This window comes from Mastigoproctus giganteus, chromosome 11 (assembly GCF_048544385.1).
Source record: "Mastigoproctus giganteus isolate SK-2022 chromosome 11, ASM4854438v1, whole genome shotgun sequence".
NCBI classification, from domain to species: Eukaryota; Metazoa; Arthropoda; class Arachnida; order Uropygi; family Thelyphonidae; genus Mastigoproctus; species Mastigoproctus giganteus.
In genome coordinates this window covers 157,955,626-157,979,004 of record NC_143585.1, presented here as the reverse complement: position 1 = coordinate 157,979,004, position 23,379 = coordinate 157,955,626, and the positions used below count along the sequence as shown (strand labels likewise).

General features: G+C 39.3%; 1 protein-coding gene across 1 annotated transcript in view; it reads right to left on the bottom strand.

The window, feature by feature from the left end:
• LOC150078531 (alpha-scruin-like) overlaps positions 1-23,379 on the bottom strand; it is a 153,318-nt gene that overhangs the window by 98,384 nt on the left and 31,555 nt on the right. Inside the window, exon 4 of the mRNA XM_090384599.1 lies at positions 12,818-13,001. Coding sequence (XP_090240725.1) covers positions 12,818-13,001 — 184 coding nt within the window. The remainder of the gene's footprint in view (positions 1-12,817; positions 13,002-23,379) is intronic.

The window sequence follows — 23,379 nt, the reverse complement described above, 5'->3', positions numbered from 1 at the left end:
GAAGCAAGCTTATATAGCCTCAACCAAAAAAAAAAAAAAAAAAACCTCTTCCCATTTCACCCATCCATTCACTCCAAGAATTTGTCTAGTTCTGCCTTGAACTTATTTAAGTTGATGATGGAGGTTTGTTCCCACTATCAACCACCTGCTGGATAAAGGAGAATTTCCACACATCTCTTCTACAACTGCCTTGCCTCAATTTGAATTCATGCCCCATCAGGTGAGTAATCTGAGCAAGAGGAAAAATCAAATTAGCATTGAGCTTGCTCAATCCATTCAAGGACATATACACCTCAATTAGATCACCTCAGAGGTGCCTAGTCTCCAGAAGCTGCAATTTGCTGAACTTGGTAACACCAACCCTTTGTTCCCCTCACCAATCCCGTTGCCATTCTTTCTACTTGTTCCAGCAGCTGAGAGAGAGAGAGAGAGAGAGAGAGAGAGAGAGAGAGAGAGAGAGAGAGAGAGAGAGAAAATCTTTATTGCAACTAAATTAATACAATGTACATATATAGATTTAAGTAAAGTTGCAATTGTCCCATCACAGCCAACGGCCAGGGGCTCACATCAGAATAGATAATTAGATAATAGATAATGCTCACATCAGGATATATGATGGATAATGCACATTCTAAAATTGAAGATGTAACATGTAAACATGTCATTACACTTCCTCACATTACACAGTATTAACTATATTTACAAGTGACATCGTACGGTTATATTTACAATAAAATTTACAATCAAATATGTTTGCATTTAGAATTTTATTTACAATAAAATATATAATATATATGAATGGCACTTCTCTGTCAAACGAGTTCTGTCGTGGCACAGGATAGCTTGGCAGATGGTGTGGAGGATGCACGATCTTGTTCTCATTAGATTCTGGGATTGGAGCGAGCTGCTAATACTTCTTTCCTGTAGGTTTTATTGCTGCAAAACTTCTGGAGGTCAGCGTCGAGGTGCTGTACTTCCGATAGCATTTGGTTTGGGAGGAAGCGGTCTGAGATATGAAGCCTCCGATTCCTCAAGCGGAGCGTCAGGGTTTAACCGAAGTTCTGGCTTGGGTATTTGCCAGTAACACGAATCCCAAATGGACGGTGTTGAGATCTGGCCCGTGATCATTTTAACTGTAGCTATCAGTCGTTGTATTTCAATGATGTCAGGGAGTCGCTGCATCCCCAGTGAGGTAGCTAAAGGTGTAGTTCTGTCCTGTCGTGGGAGACAAGCTTTCCAGTTAGCCCATTTAAGTAGCCAGAATTCTGCAGCGAGGATTGGTTTCTTCGTTGTAGTAGCTGCTGATGCCCACACTTCAGCAGCATAGAGGAGTGGAGAATAAACTACTGTTCTGATATATTTCTTAATTATACGAGACTCCTTAACATAAATTAGTTGTTGTTTAGCTAGCCATCGGAGAGAGGCTGCTCTGGAAGTGAGCTTGTCTACATGAGCACGAAACCGGAGTTTTGGGTCAAATACTATTCCCAAATCCACATGTGTAGGAGTGGCAGATATTACAGTTCCATCGAATGTTGGGGCTATTATTGTAGGGGTTGGTCTGAGAGAGAAAACCATTAGTTTTGTTTTTTGTGGGTTGATCGAGAGTCCATACTGTTCGAGGTAAGAGGCGACGTTGATGAGACTATCATTAATGCTTGCTGTAGCTTCAAGGTGATTGTTGAAAGCAATAGGCGTTAGAATTTTTATATCATCTGCACAGGTGATGATTTTCTCATTGTTACGGACAAGAGGTGCAATGATGGCTGTAAATAATAAGCCAGATAGGACTCCTCCTTGAGGAACACCAGCAGAAATTGCCTTCTTGTGTGATTGTGCATAGGCGTAAACTTGTAGTACCCTATCATAGAGGAGTGAAGCTATGAACCAGAGGATATTACCTTGGATTAGATAGTGGTCTTCCAGTAAGCAGAGGAGCGCCGACACGTTGATGGTGTCAAAGGCAGCTTCAATATCCAAGTATGTGATTGCGAGTTCCTCTTGCTGTTCAAAGGCGGACAATATATTACATGTGGTTGCAAGGAGGTTCGTCACTGTGGATCGGTTTCGGATTGCGTAGTGGACCTGTGGCGGCCTATCTCCAAGATTCTGATTCATTAAGGTGGGCAGCATAGATTTTTTCAGGAGCATTGAGGAGTTAGATATTGGCCGAAAGTGCCTGGGTAGAGTGGGGTTTCGAACTTTTGGATGTGGTCTAACGAGGTAACTGTTTCAGGCTTTAGGAAAATTTCTTGTTGTTAGAATTCCGTTGAAGATGGACTTGAGCGGTTGGAGGATGAACGGACTGAGGCATTTTACCATGAATTGTGGCACTTTGTCGGCCCCCGCGGTTGCTGTCGCTGGAAGGGAGTTTATCGCCGTTGTCAGCTGGTGTGTGGAGATGGTGATGGAATGCAAGATGTCTTGTTGCAATTCATTGTCGGGACATAAAAGAGAGTTTAGTTGATCTGCACGCATATTGAATCTGGTAATATGATCTAACCATTGAGTTGGGTCCAACTGACTCGGAAAGCTGTGGGACCTGAAGCGGTATGGGATTTCCCTTTTTGGAGTTGGGCGTCCAGGTGTTCTGTTATTGCTCGGGATTTCTCCCTATTAAATTGCGCTCGTGCTCTTGTATAAGATATCCGGTCGGAAGTCGGTTGAGTTCTTTTCCAGATCTGGTGTAGCTGCTGCTTTAACAGGAAGGCCATGTGTACAGTTGGATTCAACCAGGCTTTGGAGTAAGGTGAGATTCTTATCTTCTTTGATGCGGAATACTGTGCAATAGAGTTTACCCAATTTGTTAATAGTGTTACCGCCAACGGGACGTCACACGTTTCAAGTACATGCCAAGGTATGAGGGTGGCAGCTTGCAGGCATTTTTGGATGTTAAGGAGCTTGGGGCTGACAATGATGGCGGTTTGCACGTTTTTTTTTAACAGGTGGTCCCTGAGTAGGAATAATTAATTTTGCGTAGATAGGGTCGTGATCCGATTTGTAATGCGTCTCAGGTGGTTCTTCAATCATACATGCTAAGGAGGAAAATAGCAAGTCAAGGTGGTTTTCTCCTCTAGTAGGGCAGTGATCGATTAGGTGTATATTCACTGACTTCATCTAGTCAACAAAAATCTTCTTGTGGGCAGTGAGTTGTGGAGTGAGGTTGAAATCCCCAATGGCGATATGGTGAGCTGAGGGATGAAAGTGGGCGATTCCCCAGTTGGCTGCCTCAGTGATGATATCAATTGTGGGTACCGACGGGATATATATTACGCAGATATCTACTGTGGATGAATTTCTGAGCAGTGTCATGGCTAGGGCTTCGAAATTTGGTGAGTCACTGTAGATAGTGTTGATCAATTTGAAGGTCGCGTCTTTGAAGAACATAGCAACACCACCACCCCTTCTATTCCACCTGGAGGTGAACTCTGCCACATAGTCTGCTGGTGTAGCTATCACTATATTCTGCTGCTCGTGCTGAAGCTCTACATCTTTCCTAATATGAGGCCGCCTGACCTGTATACAGTACTCAAGGTGTGGACTGACCATTGCCTTAAACATGGGGACAATCACCTCCTTATCCTTGATAGTGAAATGTATGTATATCATTCACAAGCCACTATGAGCTTCTCTTGCTGCCTTTTTGCACTGCTCAGAAAACTTCATATCTGACTGCACAATTACTCAATTAATCTCCTTTTCATTTTCCACTACCCTGAGTGTAGTACCACCCAGTTGATACATTACTTTGCGGTTACTGCTACCCATATGCAGTACTTTACATTTGGCAATGTTAAACTTTAGTTGCCACTTCTCAGCACACCTGCCTAACTATTGTAGATCCTGTTGCAGTAGCATACTGTCTTTACCGTCATAAACAACCTTGCCAATCTTTGTATCATCTGCAAACTTGGACATTAGGCCTAATATACCTTCAACAATACCATTGATAAATACCAAAAATAACAATGGGCCCAACATCGAACCATGGGGGACTCCATTGATAACATTAGTCTACAAAGAGCAGTGTCTATTAATAACCACTCTGTCTTCTCCCACTCAACCATCCTTTTATCCATTGTAGCAACTTGACCATTATGCCATACTGCTCCAATTGGTACAGTAGCATCCATGTGCCACATGTATCAAAAGCTTTCCTTAAAATCCAAGTATATGATATCAAAGTTATTCTTTGCATCCAATTCCTTTGTGCCCACATCATAGTATCGAATCATATTTGTCAGACAAGACTTCCCCTTAACAAACCCATGCTGTGTCTGAACTATAAATGCAGTCTTGTCTAGATGATCCTGCATTGCTTCCCTATTCAGTGACTCCATTATTTTCCCTGGAACAGAAGTGAGACTAACAGGTCTGTAATTACTCTTGTCCCTCTTCGATCCCCCTTTGTGAACTGGGGACAGACACATTTGCAAATCTCCAGTCCACAGAAGCTTTCATAATTATGGCTAAGGGTATGCTTACTTCCTTTGCTGCCTCCTTTAATATAACTGGATAAATCCCAACCACCCCTGGTGCCTTCCTTATTTTAACTTCAACAATTCCTCCTCCACTTTGCTCTCAATTATTACAAAATAACTTAGCTCCCTGTTAGAGTTTAATAAACTTCTGTTATTGCCCTCCTTGAATAACTACTCATTAGCATTAGCATTAGTAGAGGCATTTGATGCAAGAAAGCAAGCTTATGCAGCATCAGCCAAAATAAAAAAAAAAAAAAAAAACCCACTTCCACTTCACCCCTCTGTTCGTTCAAAATACCTGTCCAGCTGAGCCTTACACTTATTTAGGCTATCAACCTCCACCACAAGGGATGGCAGTCTGTTCCACCAACCAACCACCCGCTGGCTAAAGGCAAATTTCCGCACGTCTATCCTACATCTGTCTTTCCTCAATTTGAATTTATGCCCTCTCAGGTGATTTTTCTGAGCTAGAGGAAGAATCCCATTAGCATTGAGCATGCTTAAACCATTCAAGGCTTTATACACCTCTATCAGATCACCTCGCTGGTGCCTAGTCTCCAGACACTGTAATTTGCAAAACTTAAGCCTTTCTTCGTAAGAGCACCCCTTTGTTCCATTCACTAATCTTGTTGCCTTTCTCTGTACTCGTTCCAGCAGCTCTACATCCTTCTTGAAATGAGGCCTCCAGACCTGTATACAGTACTCTAGGTGTGGCCTGACCATTGCCTTGTACAATGGAATAATCACCTCCTTATCCCTGCTGGAAAAATTCCTGTATATCATTGACAATACTCCATGAGCTACTCTTGCAGCCCGTCTGCACTGCTCAGAGAACTTCATATCTGCCTGCACAATCACCCCCAAGTCCCTTTCATTCTCTACCACTGTCAGTGTAGTACCACAGAGTTGATACGTTGCTCTGGGGTTGCTGTTTCCCATGTGTAGTACTTTACATTTGTCAATGTTAAACTTCATTTGCCACCTCTCAGCCCATCTGCTCAACCTTTCCAGATCCTGTTGCAGCAGTGTAGTGTCAGTAGTGTCCTTGACAACCCTGCCAACCTTTGTATCATCTGCAAACTTGGACATTAAGCTTGATATACCATCATCAATATCATTTATAAATACAGAAAACAATAATGAGCCCTGAGGGACTCCACTAATAACATTAGTCCATGACAAGCAGTGTCCATTGATTACCATTCTCTGTCTTCTCCCACTCAACCACCCCTTTATCCATAGCAGCAATTTGCCTCCAATGTCACACTGCTCCAATTTGTGTAGCAGTCTTCCATGTGCAACAGTATCAAAAGCCTTTCTAAGATCCAAGTATATAATATCAAAGTTATTCCCTGCATCCAGTTCTTTTGTGACTGCATCATAGTATCCAATCAAGTTGGTCAGGCAAGACTTCCCCTTAACAAAACCATGCTGTGTCTGAGCTATAACTGAAGTCTTGTCTAAATGATCCTGCAGTGCTTCTTTAACCAGTGCCTCCATTAATTTTCCTGGAACAGAAGTTAAGCTCACAGGTCTATAGTTACTTGTGTCAGCCTTTGATCCTCCTTTGTGAATTGGGGTCACATTTGCACATTTCCAGTCTATGGGTACCTCCCCTGAGTCCAAGGAAGCTCTCATAATTATGGCTAAGGGTTTGCTTACTTCCTTTGCTGCCTCCTTTAATATAACTGGATAGATCCCATCCACCCCGGGTGCCTTTCTTGTGTTTATCTTCAACAGTTTCTCCTCCACTTTACTCCCAGTTATTTCAAGATTCTGTAGCTTACTGCTAGAGTTGAATACACCTCTGGCATTCCCCTTGCTGAATAACTCCTCATGTGTGAATGTCGATGCAAAATATTCATTTAGTTTGTTAGCTACCTGAGCAGGATCATCAACAGTTGACCATCAATATCAAGTGGACCAATCTGATTCATCCCCTTCCTTCTAGAGTTTACATAAGTAAAGAACTCTTTGCTGTTTTTCTTTGCATCCCTTGCCAAGGATTTCTCGTAATCTGCCTTCGCCTGCCTAACCTCCTTTGTAACTTGGTTGCATATCAACTTGTATCTATCATAGGCTTCTGTGTCATGTGTTAATTTGTAAGTATCCCATGCATTTTTCTTCTCTGCCATATGCCTCATTAGTTCATCTGACATCCATTTTGGCCTAAACCTTGAACAATATTTCTTAGTTGGTATGTAAAGCCTAGTAGTTTCCAAGATACGTTCTTTGAATGCTTCCCATTTTGAATTTGCTGTTGGTAACATCATCAGTTGGTCCCACTGTATAGAATTTAAATACTGTCTCAGTCCATCGTAGTCGCCTTTACGGAAGCAATAACCCTTCCCTTTACCCCTAATGGTAGTTACCTCTTTCAGTAAATCCCACTTCAGCACACTGTGATCACTGCCACCTAGTGGTTCATTTATCTGCAGATTCTTAATGCATGAAGAATCACTGCTGATAATCAAATCAAGAGTATTACTCCCTCTAGTTGCCTCCTGAACATGCTGACGTTGAAAACAATCATCCAATAAATCCACAAAAGCCCTGCTAGTGTGTGAGTAACCAGCCCCCAAATTCCAGTCAATATCTGGGAAATTAAAATCTCCCATTATAAGACTCTCTGATTTACTGGCCCACTCTATTTCCCTGTACAGTTCCTTATTATACTCATCAGAGTCATTAGGCCTATAGCACACTCCTACTCTCAATTTTGATCTCCCAATGCTTATGTCACACCAAACTGACTCAACACTGCACTGTCCAGCGATGTCGACTGGCTTCACTTCCTTGGTTTTTATGTGTTTCTTAACTAATAGCATAACCCCTCCCCCCTTCCTATCCTGTCTATCCTTTCTGTAGACGTTGTACTCCCCAAATTGCAGTTCTGCATCCCTTATATCTGTGTGACACCACGTCTCTGATATCCCAACAATATCTGCCTTTGATGTTTTTAGCAATACCTCAAATTCATCAAATTTATTTACTAAACTCCTAGCATTGGTGTACACGCAAGTATACCTGCACCTGTTTCTATTCTTAGCTACCCTAACACAACCCATGTGTTTATTTGTACCGCAATGGCTCCCAGCAGTCTCTGAAATACCATGCATCTTGTTTTTCAGGCTTCTGCTCATTCTAATAGAAGCAGTGCAAGAATCTCTTTCAATAGATTGACAGTAGCCAGTGGCTACTGTCAATCTATTGGTCTTTGTCTCCCCCCAAGCTAGCAGTTTTCCGACCCACCTAACACTGCCTCGATAGCATCAGCAAATATTCTTGCACCCTTTCTATTTAAGTGTATCCCATCCCTGTAGAAACAATCTCTCCTGTTAACAAGTACAGTCCAGGCTGAAAAAAATTCTACCCCTTGAGCCTTGCACAATCTTTCCAGGGCCGAATTGATCGACAAGGCTCTCATCATATACTCCCTCCTATCGTGTCTGGGCAGAATTGCAGACACTTTCAAATTCAACCCTAATTCTCGGCTTTTGTTCAACAGTGACCTGTACTTGTTAAGTAATTCTGCCGGTCTCCTACTCTTAATATTATTAGTGCCAACGTGTACAACTATATCACCTTTTGTGCCCTTAAAAGATGATATTCGCTCTACAACGTCATCAACCTTTGCCCCTGGCAGACATACCCTGGTCCTGTTCCAAAAAAAATACGCAAATAGCAGAGCGTGGTTTCGATCCACGGACCTCTGGGTTATGGGCCCAGCACACTTCCACTGCGCCACTCTGCTACATTTCGAGTTGTGTAAATGTACTCATGTGTAAATGTAAATGCAAAATATTGATTCAGTTTATCAGCTTCCTGAGCATGAACATCAATAGTCAAACCTGATTCATTCCTTTTCTTCTAGAGTTTAAATAAACAACTCTCTGCTTTTTCTTTGCATCCTTTGCCAAAGATTTCTCGTAATCTGCCTTTACCTGCTTAATCTCCTTTGTCACTTGAATATAGACTAAATTATATCTGCCAAAGGCTTCTGTATCGTCTGATAATTTATATGCTTCCCATGCATTTTCTTCTCTTCCATGAGCCGCACTGATTCATCTGATATCCATTTAGGCCTAAACCTTGAACAATATTTCTTAGTTGGTATGAAAAACCTAGTACCCTCTAAGATTAATTTCCTGAAAGCTTCCCATTTAGAATTCACCATTGGTAACATAATCAGTTGATCCCACTGTATAGGATTTAAAAACTCTCTAAGACCACTGTAGTCATGTTTACAAAAATAAAACTCTTCCCCTTACCCAAAGGTAGTTACATCTTTAAGTAAATCCCACATCAGTACACTGTGATCACTGCCACCTAGTGATTCCTTTATCTGATGATTCTCAACACATGAAGAATTACTGCTGATAATCAGATCAAGAGTGTTACTTCCCTTGGTTGCCTCTCAAACATGTTGCTGTAGAAAACAGTCATCCAATAAATCCACGAAAGTCTTGCTAGTGTGCAAGTGATCAATCTACAAGTTCCAGTTAATATCTGGAAAGTTAAAATCCCCCATTATAAGACATTCTGATTTACTGGTCCACTCTATTTCTCTGCACAATTTCTCATTATACTCATCAGAGTCATTTGGCTTATAACACTCACCTACTCTCATTTTCCCTTTCCCAGTGCTTATGTCATACCACATTGACTCAACATTGCATTGTCCACCAATGTCAATTGGATGAAATAGAGTCACTGACAATAACTAGCTTCTGTGGGACAAGCGCATTCAGCACTGAAGGTTGCCACTGCGTTGCCTGATGATCAAGTGCAAGTTTTGGAATTGATATGGGCAGCTGAAAACTTGATGGGTGACCCAATTTAAGTCCTTTGAAGGTATTTACCCTATCCTTCAGGCTCTCGTAAAGGCCCATAACAACGCTGAGTTGGTGCCTAACTTCTTCACCCTGCTTACATCGAGCACACACAAAGACGTGGTCTTAAGGTAATTGGATTAATTGCTGTTCTACAGGAAACATGGTCCACAGGTTGAACCAAAAAAAGGTTCTTCCACTTTTGTATAAAAAGCTTCGATTACTGAAGAGTTTAGTTAAGGCTCTGGATAAAGGATGTGAAGTCTGTTGCCTAAGGGAAGCTGACTTTCCCAATTTCACAAGAAAGGCCCAGCTGCAAACATTTCACAAGTTGCACATTGCTTTAGGGTGTGATGCGTTGGAGAATCGCCATCTTCGGTTCTCCCCGGAGCCACAGCATTCCCGAAAAAACACCAGTACAATAGGGGTAAGAGTAGAGAGTTGTAACCTAAAAAGTCACTAGCTAAATTTAAAAAAATACGCTAATGAATACTACTAGGCCTATTTAATTTAGTTGTAAAACACAAATTAATATGTTAACTAATTAAAAAATACAAGAGATATAATATGCCCAAAATTAAACCCTTCAAAATACTTATTTATTACAAATTAAACTTATTTATTTTTTTTTAATGAAAACCCCAAACATGAGAGGTATTAGAACCTATAGTAGTTAGTACCATACATGGGTTGGAGGTTGAGAAGACGAAAGATATTTTTGTTGACATTAGACTTGAACTTATGTAGACTGTAATTTTCAGGAAATACGTATGAAGGAAGGTTGTTCCAGAAAATGGCAGCCGAATGAATAAACGAGGAAGATGAAAAGTTGGTTCTGCAAGTTTGAAGATGGATGTTGGCTGGTGGTGGCACGTGTTTAGACTGTTTTGAAAGAGAGAGCAGGAATTACAGAAGCCAATTCAGAAGAACAGCGCCATGCAAGTATCTGTAGAAAAGGCATGCAGCAGAAACAGTACATCTATGAGACAGAATGGAGAGACTCTGTTAGAGATAAGTCATTAATTAACTAACTGGCCTCTTCTGAATGGAATCTAGAAACCTGAGAGAGGTTTTGGGAGCACTGCCCCAGATGGAGGAACAATATTTCATGGCAGGGTGGATTTGCAATTTGTACAGAGTGAACAGCTGTTTGGAAGAAAAGTAACACCGAGAGTGAAGAAGAAGACCAAGTTTTTTAGATGCAGAGGAAGCAATATTTGTAAAGTGCCTGTACCAAGAGAGATTAGAAGTCAGGGTGATCCCCAAAAGAGATATATCATCTTGCTTAGAAATTGGAGTGTCACCAAAGAAGGTATAAGACAGGACTGAGTTTTAGAAGGACTGAAATCAACTAAGTTGTCTTTGCCCCACTGGAGATCCGCATTTAAGGAATTGGTAGTGGATATTCGAGAGCAAGGTTTCTCAAAATATAGTAATATTTTGAGAAATATTAGAGTAATATAATTTATCAAAATATATAGTAAATTGATACACACCTTACTATTTTTCTGAGCTACTGGTTACGCTGCAATATTCCCACCAAAAACACCGCTACGATAACGGTAGGAGTAGCGAATTGTAACTTACAAAATCACTAGCTATATTTAAAAAATAAGCTAATGAACGTGACCAAGTCTATTTAATCTATTTATAAAACACAAATTAATATGTTAACTAATCAAAAATGCAATAAATTTTTTCATAGGGCAAATCCTACAGTGATTATGCAAACAAAGTGAAGAGGGAAGATGCATGGAGGAATGTCATGCAATTTATGTATGAGGTGGAATTTGAAACTTGGGATCAAGAAAAGACAAACGAAGTTGATAAGTTTTCTTTAATTAGAGTTGTTCAAAATCTGAAGTAGTTCACTGAATGGGCTAACAGACATTTGGAAGTAATTGAAAAATTTATCAAGATCACACAGAAGTTCTTCAAAGTCTAAATGAAAAGTTCCTCTTTTGGCATACAAACTAATGATTGGATGAATTCAATGTTTCCTTTTCTGTATTTTACTTGTTAGTTTTTTGTTCAAATTCCAAAAGAGTTGTGTCGACACTGTCCATTATAAACTAACAAAACTCTTGGTGACAAAGTCATTGATTAACTTGGGAGGGGAAGCACTTAGTTGTGCCCATTCCTCGGCCCAAGTCGCCCTATATGAAACGCCCATGTGAAAGAAGTGTGAATTACAAACTTGGTATTCTAGATATGCATATCCTTGTGTGAAACTAGCCTAAGCATGCATTTTAGAGTTAACATACGATTTTAGAAGTTTAGCATTTCCTCACAAACAACATACAATTCAAAAGGATTATTCAAAAGCATTTGAACATGTTCAACATGACAAACTATGGGAAATTTTGATTAATATGATTTCCAATCCACATAATTCAGCTGATCAAGCTACTATACCAAGAAAAGGATGGAACTGTAAGAACCAACATGAGAAATGCAGATTTTTTTAAAATCGGTAATGTTATCAAGCAGGGCTGCATTGTCACCTCATCTTTTTAATCTTTATGCCGAAGATATCATTGCATGAAGCTTCGGATGATTTAGACACTGGCATCCAAATTTGAGGACTGAAAATAAACAACCTTCATTATGCAGATGATACTGTGCTAATTTGCAATTCCAAGGATCATCTTAAAGAAACTCTGAGGAGAGTATGTGAAGCAAGTAAGAAAAAAGGACTGTTTCTGAATGTGAGTAAGACTAAAATTGTGGTGATTGGTGATAATCTCTGTTCCAGTAAAGTGAAGGTGAATGAGCAAGATATCAAAGAAGTGATTGAATTTGATTACTTAGGGTCAGAAATAAATAAAAATGTACACTGCTCAAATGATGTAAAGAGACGACAGGCAATTTCTAAAACGAGTCACTGATCTGATAAAATTATGGGGAGATCAAAATCTGCCCTTAAAGGCAAAACTGAGAATCATTGATTCATTAATTTTTCAGGTTGCCACTTATGGATGTGAAAGATCTAATCTGAAAAGAGGTGAAGGAAGAAAACTGAGGCATTTTAAATGTGGTGGTACAGGAGAATACTGCATATTTCTTACCTTGGTCAAAGAACAAATGAGTGGGTACTGAATAAAATTATCAAGCCTGAAATTCTTATTCATAGCATCAACAGAAGAAAACTCAAATACATAGCAAGGAGGGAAAACTTTCTGTTGAAAAATATAATGGAAGAAAAAATCAAGGGAAAGAGGAGCAGATGAAGCCAGCAACTAGGTGGAAGGATGACATCAGTGAGCTTCTGGGCATGACAGCTTGCGATGCCATTCATAATGCACAAGATCAGTGCAGTTGGAGGAATTTGTTGAAGGAACAGCTCTGCAGGGAGCAAGGAGCTGGAAGGAGAACATACAATTGAACTTTCAGATTATATATTTTGCAACAATAGTGCTGCAAATATACTGCAATTTTAATGTATAATTACAAAATGCAGTATAATTGCTGAACATTGGACTAAAGAAAAAAGTGGACACTTACCTTCCATTACTATCACGCCCACCAATTGCATATAATCTGTCTTTTACAATAACCAAACCATGGTGAGAACGAGCACAATGCATATCAGCTTTTTGTATCCACTCAGCAGTATGGATATTTAGAGCAAATGTCGACCGTGTTGCAACCATTTCACCACTATTGCGGATATCTGGATCATACCCTCCTAAAGGATTTGGAGGGGGGGAGAGAGAGAGAGAGAGAGTTTATTTAAATATCACTTAAATTAAAAAAATATTTGAAGCTGGAATACATATTAAAAACATTATAATCCCTCTCAATAATGGATTTGAGATAACACACTTTTGTATTTGCATACTAAAACTTTTTATGCATCTTTTATACGCAATTCAGTCCTGCTTTCTTAAAAAAAATAACCTGACAATTATCTCCGGCCTCCTGTATATCACATGGGCAGGTCCAAGAGGAAATGTCAAATTTAGGTCATCTGGGACTCCAGTACATATATTTCAGAGACTAAAAATAAAGTCTTGGGAACCATGGACACTAATTACATTGTTCCATGGCCTATGAAGACTCTACAGCAACTGAGACACTGTGACTTCAGTAAATCTGCTCTGCTAGTGTGGTGCAAAGGGAAAGGATTTGCTTAGTTTTACACTCATAGGGATATAATTCTCGGTTACCATATGTTCATATACCAGGGGTCAGTTACTAATTACCGTATTTCCCCATGTATAAGACACACCCTTTTTCGAAAAATTTGGGGTCTAAAAACTGGGTTCATCTTATACAGTGGTTGTAGATTTTTTTTACTTGAATTTCCCGCTTTTTCATGCTTGTTGTCTTTGCACTCATTGTTTCGCACTTGTTACCGGTATATTACGTTTTGCCACATTCTGCCCAGAAATGGCTCAGAAAAGATTTTCGTACAGTGCTGAATTCAAGTTAAAAGTGATCCAGTTTGCAAAAGTGAATGGAAATCGTGCTGCTGAACGTAAGTTCAGCAGCACGATTTCCATTCACTTTTGAGTTGGGAAGAAGAAACCCTACTGAAAACGCCACGGCAGAAGAAGGCAAGTCAGCAAAATGGCCTGATTTAGAGAGGGAATTGAAGATATGGGTTGAAGAGCAAAGGGCAATTGGAATTCCTGTGTCCATAAAGATGGTTCAGCATGAGGCAAGAAGAATTACTGATGAAAAAGAAGTTACTGATTTCAAAGGAGGACACAATTGGTGCTTCAGGTTCATGAAACGGAATGGACTAAGCATGTATACATGTATCAGACTTGCCCAAAAGATGCCTGAAAGCTATGAGCAGAAGGTCCTTGAATTTCATCGTTTTGTCATTCAATGTCAGAAGACACATCAGTTTGAGTTGGGACAGATTGCAAATATGGACAAAGTCCTCCTTCAATTTGATGTCCCAAGTAACAGAACTGTTGATAAGAAGGGGGTGAAAACTGTAACTATGAAGACAAGTGGACATAAAAAGAGCCATTATACAGTTGTTCTATCTTGTTGTGCCAATGGAACCAAGCTGCCTCCTATGCTGATTTTCAAATGCAAAACAATGCCAAAAGAAGACATTCCTCGAGAAGTGATTGTCCACGTTCATGACAAGGGTTGGATGGATCAGGATGGGATGAAGATCTGGATTGAGAAAGTTTGGAGCAGGAGACCAGGTGGTCTCTTACGCAAACCTGTCCTATTGGTGCTTGATCAGTTCAGGACACACATAACAAAAAACACAAAGAAGATTGCTGCAGAGCAAAAAACAAAACTTGCCGTCATACCTGGAGGCTTGACATCCCAGCTCCAACCACTTGATGTCAGCATTAACAAACCCTTCAAAGTCGCCATGAGAGATGAATGGAACCAATGGATGAAATCTTCTGGGGACAATCTGACACCAGCAGGAAGAGTGAAGAAACCAACTATAGGAGAAGTTTGTACCTGGGTGAAAAGATCCTGGGATAATATCAAGATTGAGATCGTTGTCAAGTCATTTAAGAAGTATGGCATTTCAAATGCCATAGATGGAGGACGAGGCAATATATGAAGACAATGATTCGTCATCAGACACAGTTGAGGACAAGCTAATGGATGGGAGTTGTATAAATTTTATGATGAATAAAATTTGAGTTCAATAACTTTATGTAATATACTTTTTTTCCAAATTTCGGGCCCCAAAATTAAGGTGCATCTTATACATGGGGAAATACGGTAATTAATTTTCCAGTAGGTATCAGAAAATATGTAGCTAATCACAAATCCTTTTTGGCATAAATTTCATTTTATGAAATTTATGCCAAAAAGTAAATACACTTTAGAACCCTTCATCCAGATACCTACTATCCAGAAATTTCAAAAAACTAGCTATTAAGACCAAAAGTAATACATTTAACCTCTTCCATACGAGCCATGAAAGTTCTAGAATGTAGTACAAATTAATTTTTCCTTGCCTACCAATAAAACCATTAATATTTTTTTTTGTTTGCACAAGCATAGACATATTACTAAAATAAACTCATCACTCATTTTGTAAAAGTTTCTGTTTGTTTAATAAAAACAGTCATATTTTATGAAAATTTCTAATTAGTCCATTTTGTTTTGATGCTGAATGTTTAAAATCATTTTTAGTGTCTTTTTTAGCAATCCTGATCGCACATACCCACAGTCATGTGTGGGTATGTGTGATCATTAAAAAATTCTGCAGGACAAAATGTTGATGACAACACTGTTAAAAGGAAGCAGTATCTCTTAGTAGTAGTAGTAGTGGCATGTGATGCAAGAAAGCAAGTGTATGAGCTTATGCAGCATCAGCCAAAACAAAAAAAAAAAAAAAAAATCAGACCATTCCCTCCAAATGCCTGTCCAGTTCCTCCTTAAATTTATTCAACCTATCAACTTCCACAACAGATGGAAGTTTGTTCCAGCAATTAACCACCCGATGGCTAAAGGCAAATTTCTGCACATCTATTCTACATGCCTTAGGGGCTCACATCTGGTGGGTATGGGCTTGGCAAACCCAGGGTCCTGAGCTGGATATCATCATTCTTCTCTTTCTTGGTGAATCCCTTCTACTTCTCACTCACTCACCCACCCACCCACCCACCCACCCACTCACTCACTCACTCACTCACTCACTCACACACACACACACACACACACACACACACACACACACACACACACACTCTCTCAGGGTAATGCGATGCGGGATTTTTTTTTGGCTGGTGCGGCATAAGCCTCAGGCTTCCTTGCACCATATGGTTGATAATAATAATAATAATCTGCCCTTTCTTAATTTGAATTTATGCCCCCTTAGATTCGTAATCTGAACAAGTGGAAGGATCCCATCAGAATTCAGCGTGCTCAATCCATCGAAGGCCTTATACACCTCAATTAGATCACCACGCAGGTGCCTAGTCTCCAGCTACTACAATTTGCAGACCTTTAGCCTCTCTTGGTAAGAGGATCCCTTCATTCCCCTCACCAATCTTGTTGCCCTTCTCTGTACATGCTCAAGCAAATCGACATCCTTCCTAAAATGAGACATCCAGACCTGTATGCAGTACTCAAGGCATACTGCATACAGTACTCAAGGCGTGGCCTGACCATTGCCTTATACAGAGGGACAATCACCTCCTTTTCCCTGCTAGCAAAATTCCTATATATCATTGACAAAACCACATGACCTGCCCTGGCAGCCTGTCTGCATTGCTCAGAAAACTTCATATCTGACTGTACAATTACCCTCAGGTCTTTTTCATTTTCTACCACCTTAAGTGTAGTACCACACAGTTGATACTTTTCTCTCGGGTTACTTCTACCCATATGCAGTACTTTGCATTTATCCAGGTTAAACTTCAGTTGCCACTTCTTAGCCCATCTGCCCAAATTATCTAGATCCTGTTGCAGTAGCACACTGACAACCTTGCCAACCTTTTTATCATCTGCAAACTTCAACACTAAGCCTGATAAACCTTCATCAATATCATTGATAAATATACAAAACAACAGTGGACCCAACACTGAATCCTGTGGGACTCCACTAATAACATTAGTCCACGAAGAGCAGCACCCATTGATTACCATCCTCTGTCTTCTCCCACTTAACCATCCTTTTATCCATTGTAGCAATTTACCCTTAATACCATTCTGCTCCAATTCGTACAATAGTCTTCCATGTGCATCAGTGTCAAAAGCTTTTCTGAAATCTAAATATATGATATCAAAATTATTTTTTGATATCATATATACAAAGGTGCATTGGTAATGTTATTAAGTGACAAGTATGGTGTTGGTGCATCTACTATCCATGATTTGAAGAAGCAAAAAGAAAAACTATTTAAAATTTTATGGTGATAGTAATTTACCCAGGTTAATGGAACACAGGAAGACATTAAACCAGAAGAACATCGAAATACATAAGGTGTTAATGGAATGGATATAGCAGCAGCACTAAGAGGATGCCAACTTATTCACTGTTTCATCATGGCCAAAGCAAAAAAAAATTCATAATCAATTAAGCCTAACAATGCCATATGAGTATACATCAGGCTGGTGTGAAAATTTTGAAAAACATAATGGTCTTTGTATCCTGGCAATTGCTAGTGGAAGAGCATCGGCTGATTATCAAGTGGCAAAAGCATATTTGGGTGAATTTGCAAAATTAACTAATGAGACAAAATTGACTATAGAGCGAGTGTATAATACTGATGAGACTTCTTTAAATTGGAGGCATATTCCTAGAAAAACTGTTGTTGCACCAGAAGAATCATCACCCAGTGTGTTCAGAGAATCCAAAGAGAGGTTAACAGTGTTAGTGTGTTCAAATGCTGCATGATCACATAAAACCAAATTATTTGTTATTGGCAAAAACAAAAATCCAACAGCTTCCAAAGGAGTTAGAGCTTCTCAGTTATTTACATGGCAAACAAATGACCACAGATAGCCAAAGAAATCTTTCTTGATTGGTTTAAGAACCATTTTGTTCCAGAGGCTAGGACACATTGTACGTCTGTTGGGCTTTCCAATGAGAATAAGATAATGTTAATTCTTAATAACTGTTCAACACACCCTGCTGCTGAGCCCCTTATCAAATATAATGTATTTGCTGTGTATTTGCCACCTAAATGTAAGATTCTGATTCAGATCAAGAAATAATGAGGTTATTCAAGTGCATCTATAAGGATAAATCCTTGCATAAAATGCTCACAGAATCTAATAAAGGTGTTGAGATAATGAAATTTCAAAAAAATTTTAATATCAATGATGCAATTTGGATATTAAGAGATATTGGAAATATCAAGGATGCAATTCGGATTGCATAGTGTCTTTAGCAACCCTGGGATGGGGTTGCTAAAGTCACTATGAAACATGGTTGGCCTTATTTGCAGACAGCATCAATGTTCTTTGATGAAGAAGAACTTGAATTTACTAGATTTAGGATATTTAAGAGAATTAAATTGTTGCTGACTTGATAAATTATACTACAGATCTGTCATGCCCTGAAGTTCATGAAGTGGATATGAATGAAATTGGATGAAGGTGCAGTGGAATAGTGCCTCCATATTGATGATCATGCTCCAGTTACCCTTCAGCTAACAGAATGTTAAATCTGTGATATGGTAATGAACAAAAAAGATAATGAGAGTGATGATGGTAATGAGAATTGTGCTACCATTGAAGAAAGAATATACTGATAGAATGATAAGCCAACGGAGCAGAAGATATTCCCTCCTGCTCCATTCTCTGAATCAGAAGAACTGATTCAGGAAAAGTTTTGCTACAGAGCATCACATAATGTCTTTCTATAAAATTCAGAAATTATTTTTAAAAGAAAGACCAAAACAACTTAACTTACAAGAAATGTTTCAGAAAATGGCTTCGAACCAAACCTCTGTAGGTGCTTGTACAGCATTTATCCCTGAGCTCCAGCCATCAACATCTGATGTGTGTGTGTCCCATCATCTATGTCTTTTTCAAGCAGTCAAGATATTCCCTCTGATTATAATGCCTCATAACCAGTGGTGAGCCGGAGCCCGCTTTCATGAGCTGGTTTCAAGAATTTTGTGAGCCAGTTGTTACATTTTCTAGAATTTTACTTTCCGGTTGTTAAACCGACAATGGCTATAAACCATAGAGCGGCATGCACTTCAATCCAAAATGGCTAATGGCATTTGGGCAATAAGCTTGTATATATGGTGACATGGAAAATACAGCTGGGGGTGCGCTTATTTCGGCACCCTTTGTGCTTCCTTCCCCCCCCCCTATGTGGCAGCCTCTGCAGGGATTATCTCGGCTAGATTTTTTCCAACAAATTCCCTGCTTCAGTCCCTTCCCATTTTCAAGCATTGTTAGTCCTATGGGGTGAAAATTACCATAGTAAAATTAACTAATTATTTCTGTAATTTCTATTCTAACTACAAAACTGAAACTCTCAATTTAACATAAACAGAAGTGTTTTCGATGTCCCAACTTTAAAATTCAGAAAAATCAATTAATGCACAAACAGCAAAAATGTACATTCAAGTATGCATTCTCTAACTATTCCCAAGAAAAACAATCAGGTGTTGATTACAGAACATGTCACTAAATTTGTTTGTATTTCCCATGTGTGTGCTCCGCCTCTGGCTAAAGCGAATTAAGTTACAGAGAGCAGTGAGTGATACAGAAGGCCCTGACACTTACGAGCATGATAGAAGGAAAAAAAAAAATTTTTAAAAATGCATGCAATTGTTTCTTGGCATAAGAAACATAACCAAAAGAATTGGGATGAATTGTTTTTAAAAAACAAAAAGATTGTATTTCCTTTCTCAATGTGTATTGCATCTAATAACACAAAATCAAAGAAATTCATCTGTCAGAAGCCACATTGGAAAAGGAAAAAATTGGTTTTAAAACTGATAACACTACAATGTACATTTAATAAAAGAAAAGTTTGCTTTATTGTAAATATTTTTAGGAAACAATACCAGTACAGCACGTTTTCTTGATATCTGCATTATAAACTTCGAAAATTAGTGTCAAAGGAACTTCGCGTGAAAATTTGTAAAATCAAATAGTGTTAGCATAAGCAGGATTTTTTGTCAGACATTCACAAAAAAGGTGCCAATTTCCTAATGCTAATCTACCTGTTATTTTTGGTTATAATTAAGAGGTGAATTAACAGCTCTACATGTCTGTATTACAAAAACATTATTTAAACATGTAAATAATAACAACAAACTACTTTATAAATGATTATTTTATTAATATATTTAGAACTTTTTTCTTTTTATTCGTTACAAATATATGATATATAATGCATTTAGGGCTTATGCCTCAGGCTGCAAGAAAGTCTAGACTATGTATAAGTTAAGTGCAAATGCATCATTAATGCGCAGCCAATTCTAAATTAGCAAAATATTTGCAAAGGCGGCATCATTTTAAGTCATATCTCATATTGTGAATACCTTCACAACGAGTTGCCATGATATTGCACTACTTCGAATAAGTAACACTTCACCTAAAGGAGAAGGCTAACGTTACTTATACTCAGTGGATACCACCACCCAGATGGCACCATTTCAGGGCTATTTTGTATATGTGTGGAATAATAACTCGACTATCCACTTGTCCTAATAGACTTAGAAAAGCAAAAAAGTAGAGGGAAAGTAATAGTAGGAGTGGAAGAGGAAAAGAAACGGTATAGAAGAATGAAAGGGACAGTAACTCCTTCAAACCACACCACTCATAAACTCCTCGAATGGGCAACGCTTCCCCAGTGGGGAAGACTGTTGTTACCTATTCTCGGAAACTCCGGACATCATCAGGCTTCCCCTGGTGCCATTTCAGAGCTATTTGGCCCTTCTTCGGTGGGTGGGTAGGTACCCAAGTGATGCAATGTTGGCAAAAGAGTTGTGAAGTATAACTCCACAATATGAGAGATGCCTGATGGTGTATGATCTATTAAGACTATAATGCATTTAGGGCTTAGGCCTCAGGCTGCGGGAAAGTCTAGACTATGTATAAGTTAAGTGCAAATGCTTCATTAATACACAGCCAAAACAACTTAAAATGATGCCACCTTTGCAAATATTTTGCAAATTTAGAATTGGCTGTGTATTAATGATGCATTTGCACTTAACTTATACATAGTCTAGACTTTGTATAAGTCTGAGGCATAAGCCCTAAATGCATTATAGTCTTAATACATCATACAACATCAGGCATCTCATATATCAAGGATCTATTATAACCAAGAGTAGCCTTGTGCAGGCGAAGTTTTTACTGCTCCTGGAATAGAGAAGTTTTTTCTGTTTTATTAGCTTAAATTGGCATATTAACTTATTTTCTCGAGTAGCTTTATATTCCTGGTTACGATACTTAGTTTAAAGTTTAACTTATACAGAGATTTTGTAGGTATTACTTAGTATCAGTAAGGGTATCAAATCCACGTGTTACAAGTAGCAGCTCCGCTGAACAAGATGTTTTTTAGCCACATTTAGCTGCTTTATTGATCAATTTTAATATTAAATTATTTTCTATAAGTAGCTTATAGATCTAGTCAGGATCCTTAGTTTATTCTGAATTGAGACAGCGAGATTTGGAAGTTAATTAATGTCTAAAGGGAATGCTGTTACTCATCAGAATGACTACCTCTGCATGAGCAGCGGATACAGCACATCTGTGCAAAAGATAACATGCGGAGACACCTGAGGGGTTAAATTGGTATAGGATCATAACAGATCCTGTAGCAATCTGATCTGATTTTTAATCAGATAGTACAATTCACCTTTGTTGCACTGCCACTGAAAGAATCACACAATTCCAGTGAAAGAATGTGCTGCATTATTTGGTTTGAAGGGAGAAGTTTGGTCCGTTTGTTTTTAATAGAAGTTTGCTTATGATGATTTATTTTTGATTTTTTGGTGAAGGCAAAGAAAGCCAACCCAAGGACTACCGCAAATTTTGGGAAACTTACCCGGAAAAACTGGTTTGCTGCTACAGCTTTTCACTGCAGAAGAGATTGCTGCTGCTCAGGATAAAAAACAAGAAGACACCTGGAAGAGACCTTCTCGAACCAGAAATCATCAAAAAAGCAATTGAATATGAACCTAAACTAATACCGAACCTATACAACCATTGCCTGGATTCTGGGGCAATTCCTATGTACTGAAAAATGGTGAGTAAACAAGTACATCATGGTCAAAACCTTCTACAGTCAAGTGACAAAGCAACTGCACCATGGATGTTGGCAGGGCTCGGTATTGGGGGCCCCTGCTGTGGAATTACATGTTGGATGACTTCTTATATATTGATCTCAGCAAGATTCGGTCACAGGATTATGTGAATTGATCTGATAATTATGCTCGGGGCAGACTCTAGGGAATTCTTGGAAAGCCATGCAAACCATGCTCTGGCAAAATTGCAGGACTGATCCTCCCACAACAAGCTAAGCATCTCACCTGAAAGGCAGGCTACAAGAAAGGAGACCGCCACAAATAAAGATACAGGGTACTACCATCAAACTGCAGCCACAATGAAATATCTATGAGTAGTCTTAGATAAAAAGCTATCCTTCCCACCACATCTGATCCATATTCATAAGATTACTAACTACACTGCCCTTGTGGCCAGGGTGACCTGACGGGACTGAGGTCTCAAGAAGAGTACCATGGTACTCTTCTATAAGGCAGTCTTCATCCCTGCCATCACCTATGCCTCTGGGGCATGGTTCTCCAAAACACGGACGGTTACAGATGTAAAACTAAAATCATACAGCGCTCTATCCTTCTTATCCAGTCTCAACTTATGCCCTGCATGCCTTGTCCAGTGTGCTTCCTTTAGACTTGGAATTGTACATACAACAACTTTTCAAGGGAAAAACAGTCCTAGGCTTCACACTGAATTCACTTAACAACAGAAAGGCTGGGATAAATTTGTGTGTAATGCCGCCATGAAGGGTGGCATCACATGCAAATTTATCCCAGATGTTCAAACATATCCTAAATGCCCGATCTGGTTCTCTCTGGGCCTTCAAACCACTTTTCCTAATGGGCCATGGTTCCATTACAGTGAAATTGGCTGCCTTTCCCATAGCAGATAACCCACTCTGCAACAGAGGGTCTCAAGAAACATGGGATCATTTGATGTACGAGTGTAAACACTATGAGGACCTTAAACGCATCTTAATTACTGAGATCCATTATCTCCCACAAGAGCAGGAAAGACACCTATTAGAGAATGAAGAGCATTACAGTGCCTTCTCCACTTTTGCTCAGAAACTCTTCACCAGGCAAAGAACCCTTCCTCAACCATAGGGCTATGAGTGGACATGTGTTTTTGTTATGAGTGGTAGCCCCATCAACAAGATAGACAGCACAGGAGACTCAAGCAATTCTAGAATATGCTTAACGTATTCAAACTGGATAACATCGGGAAACTCTGAAGCCCATGCAACTACTAAACTGTAAGCCTGAAAATTCTTCTGGAATCCAGTAATGGTGTTTGATGACACCGTTGGAACTAGACTCCTTCCTAGGACAGAACCTGCACTTCTTGCATGTCTATGTCATCAAGTATGAAGCTAT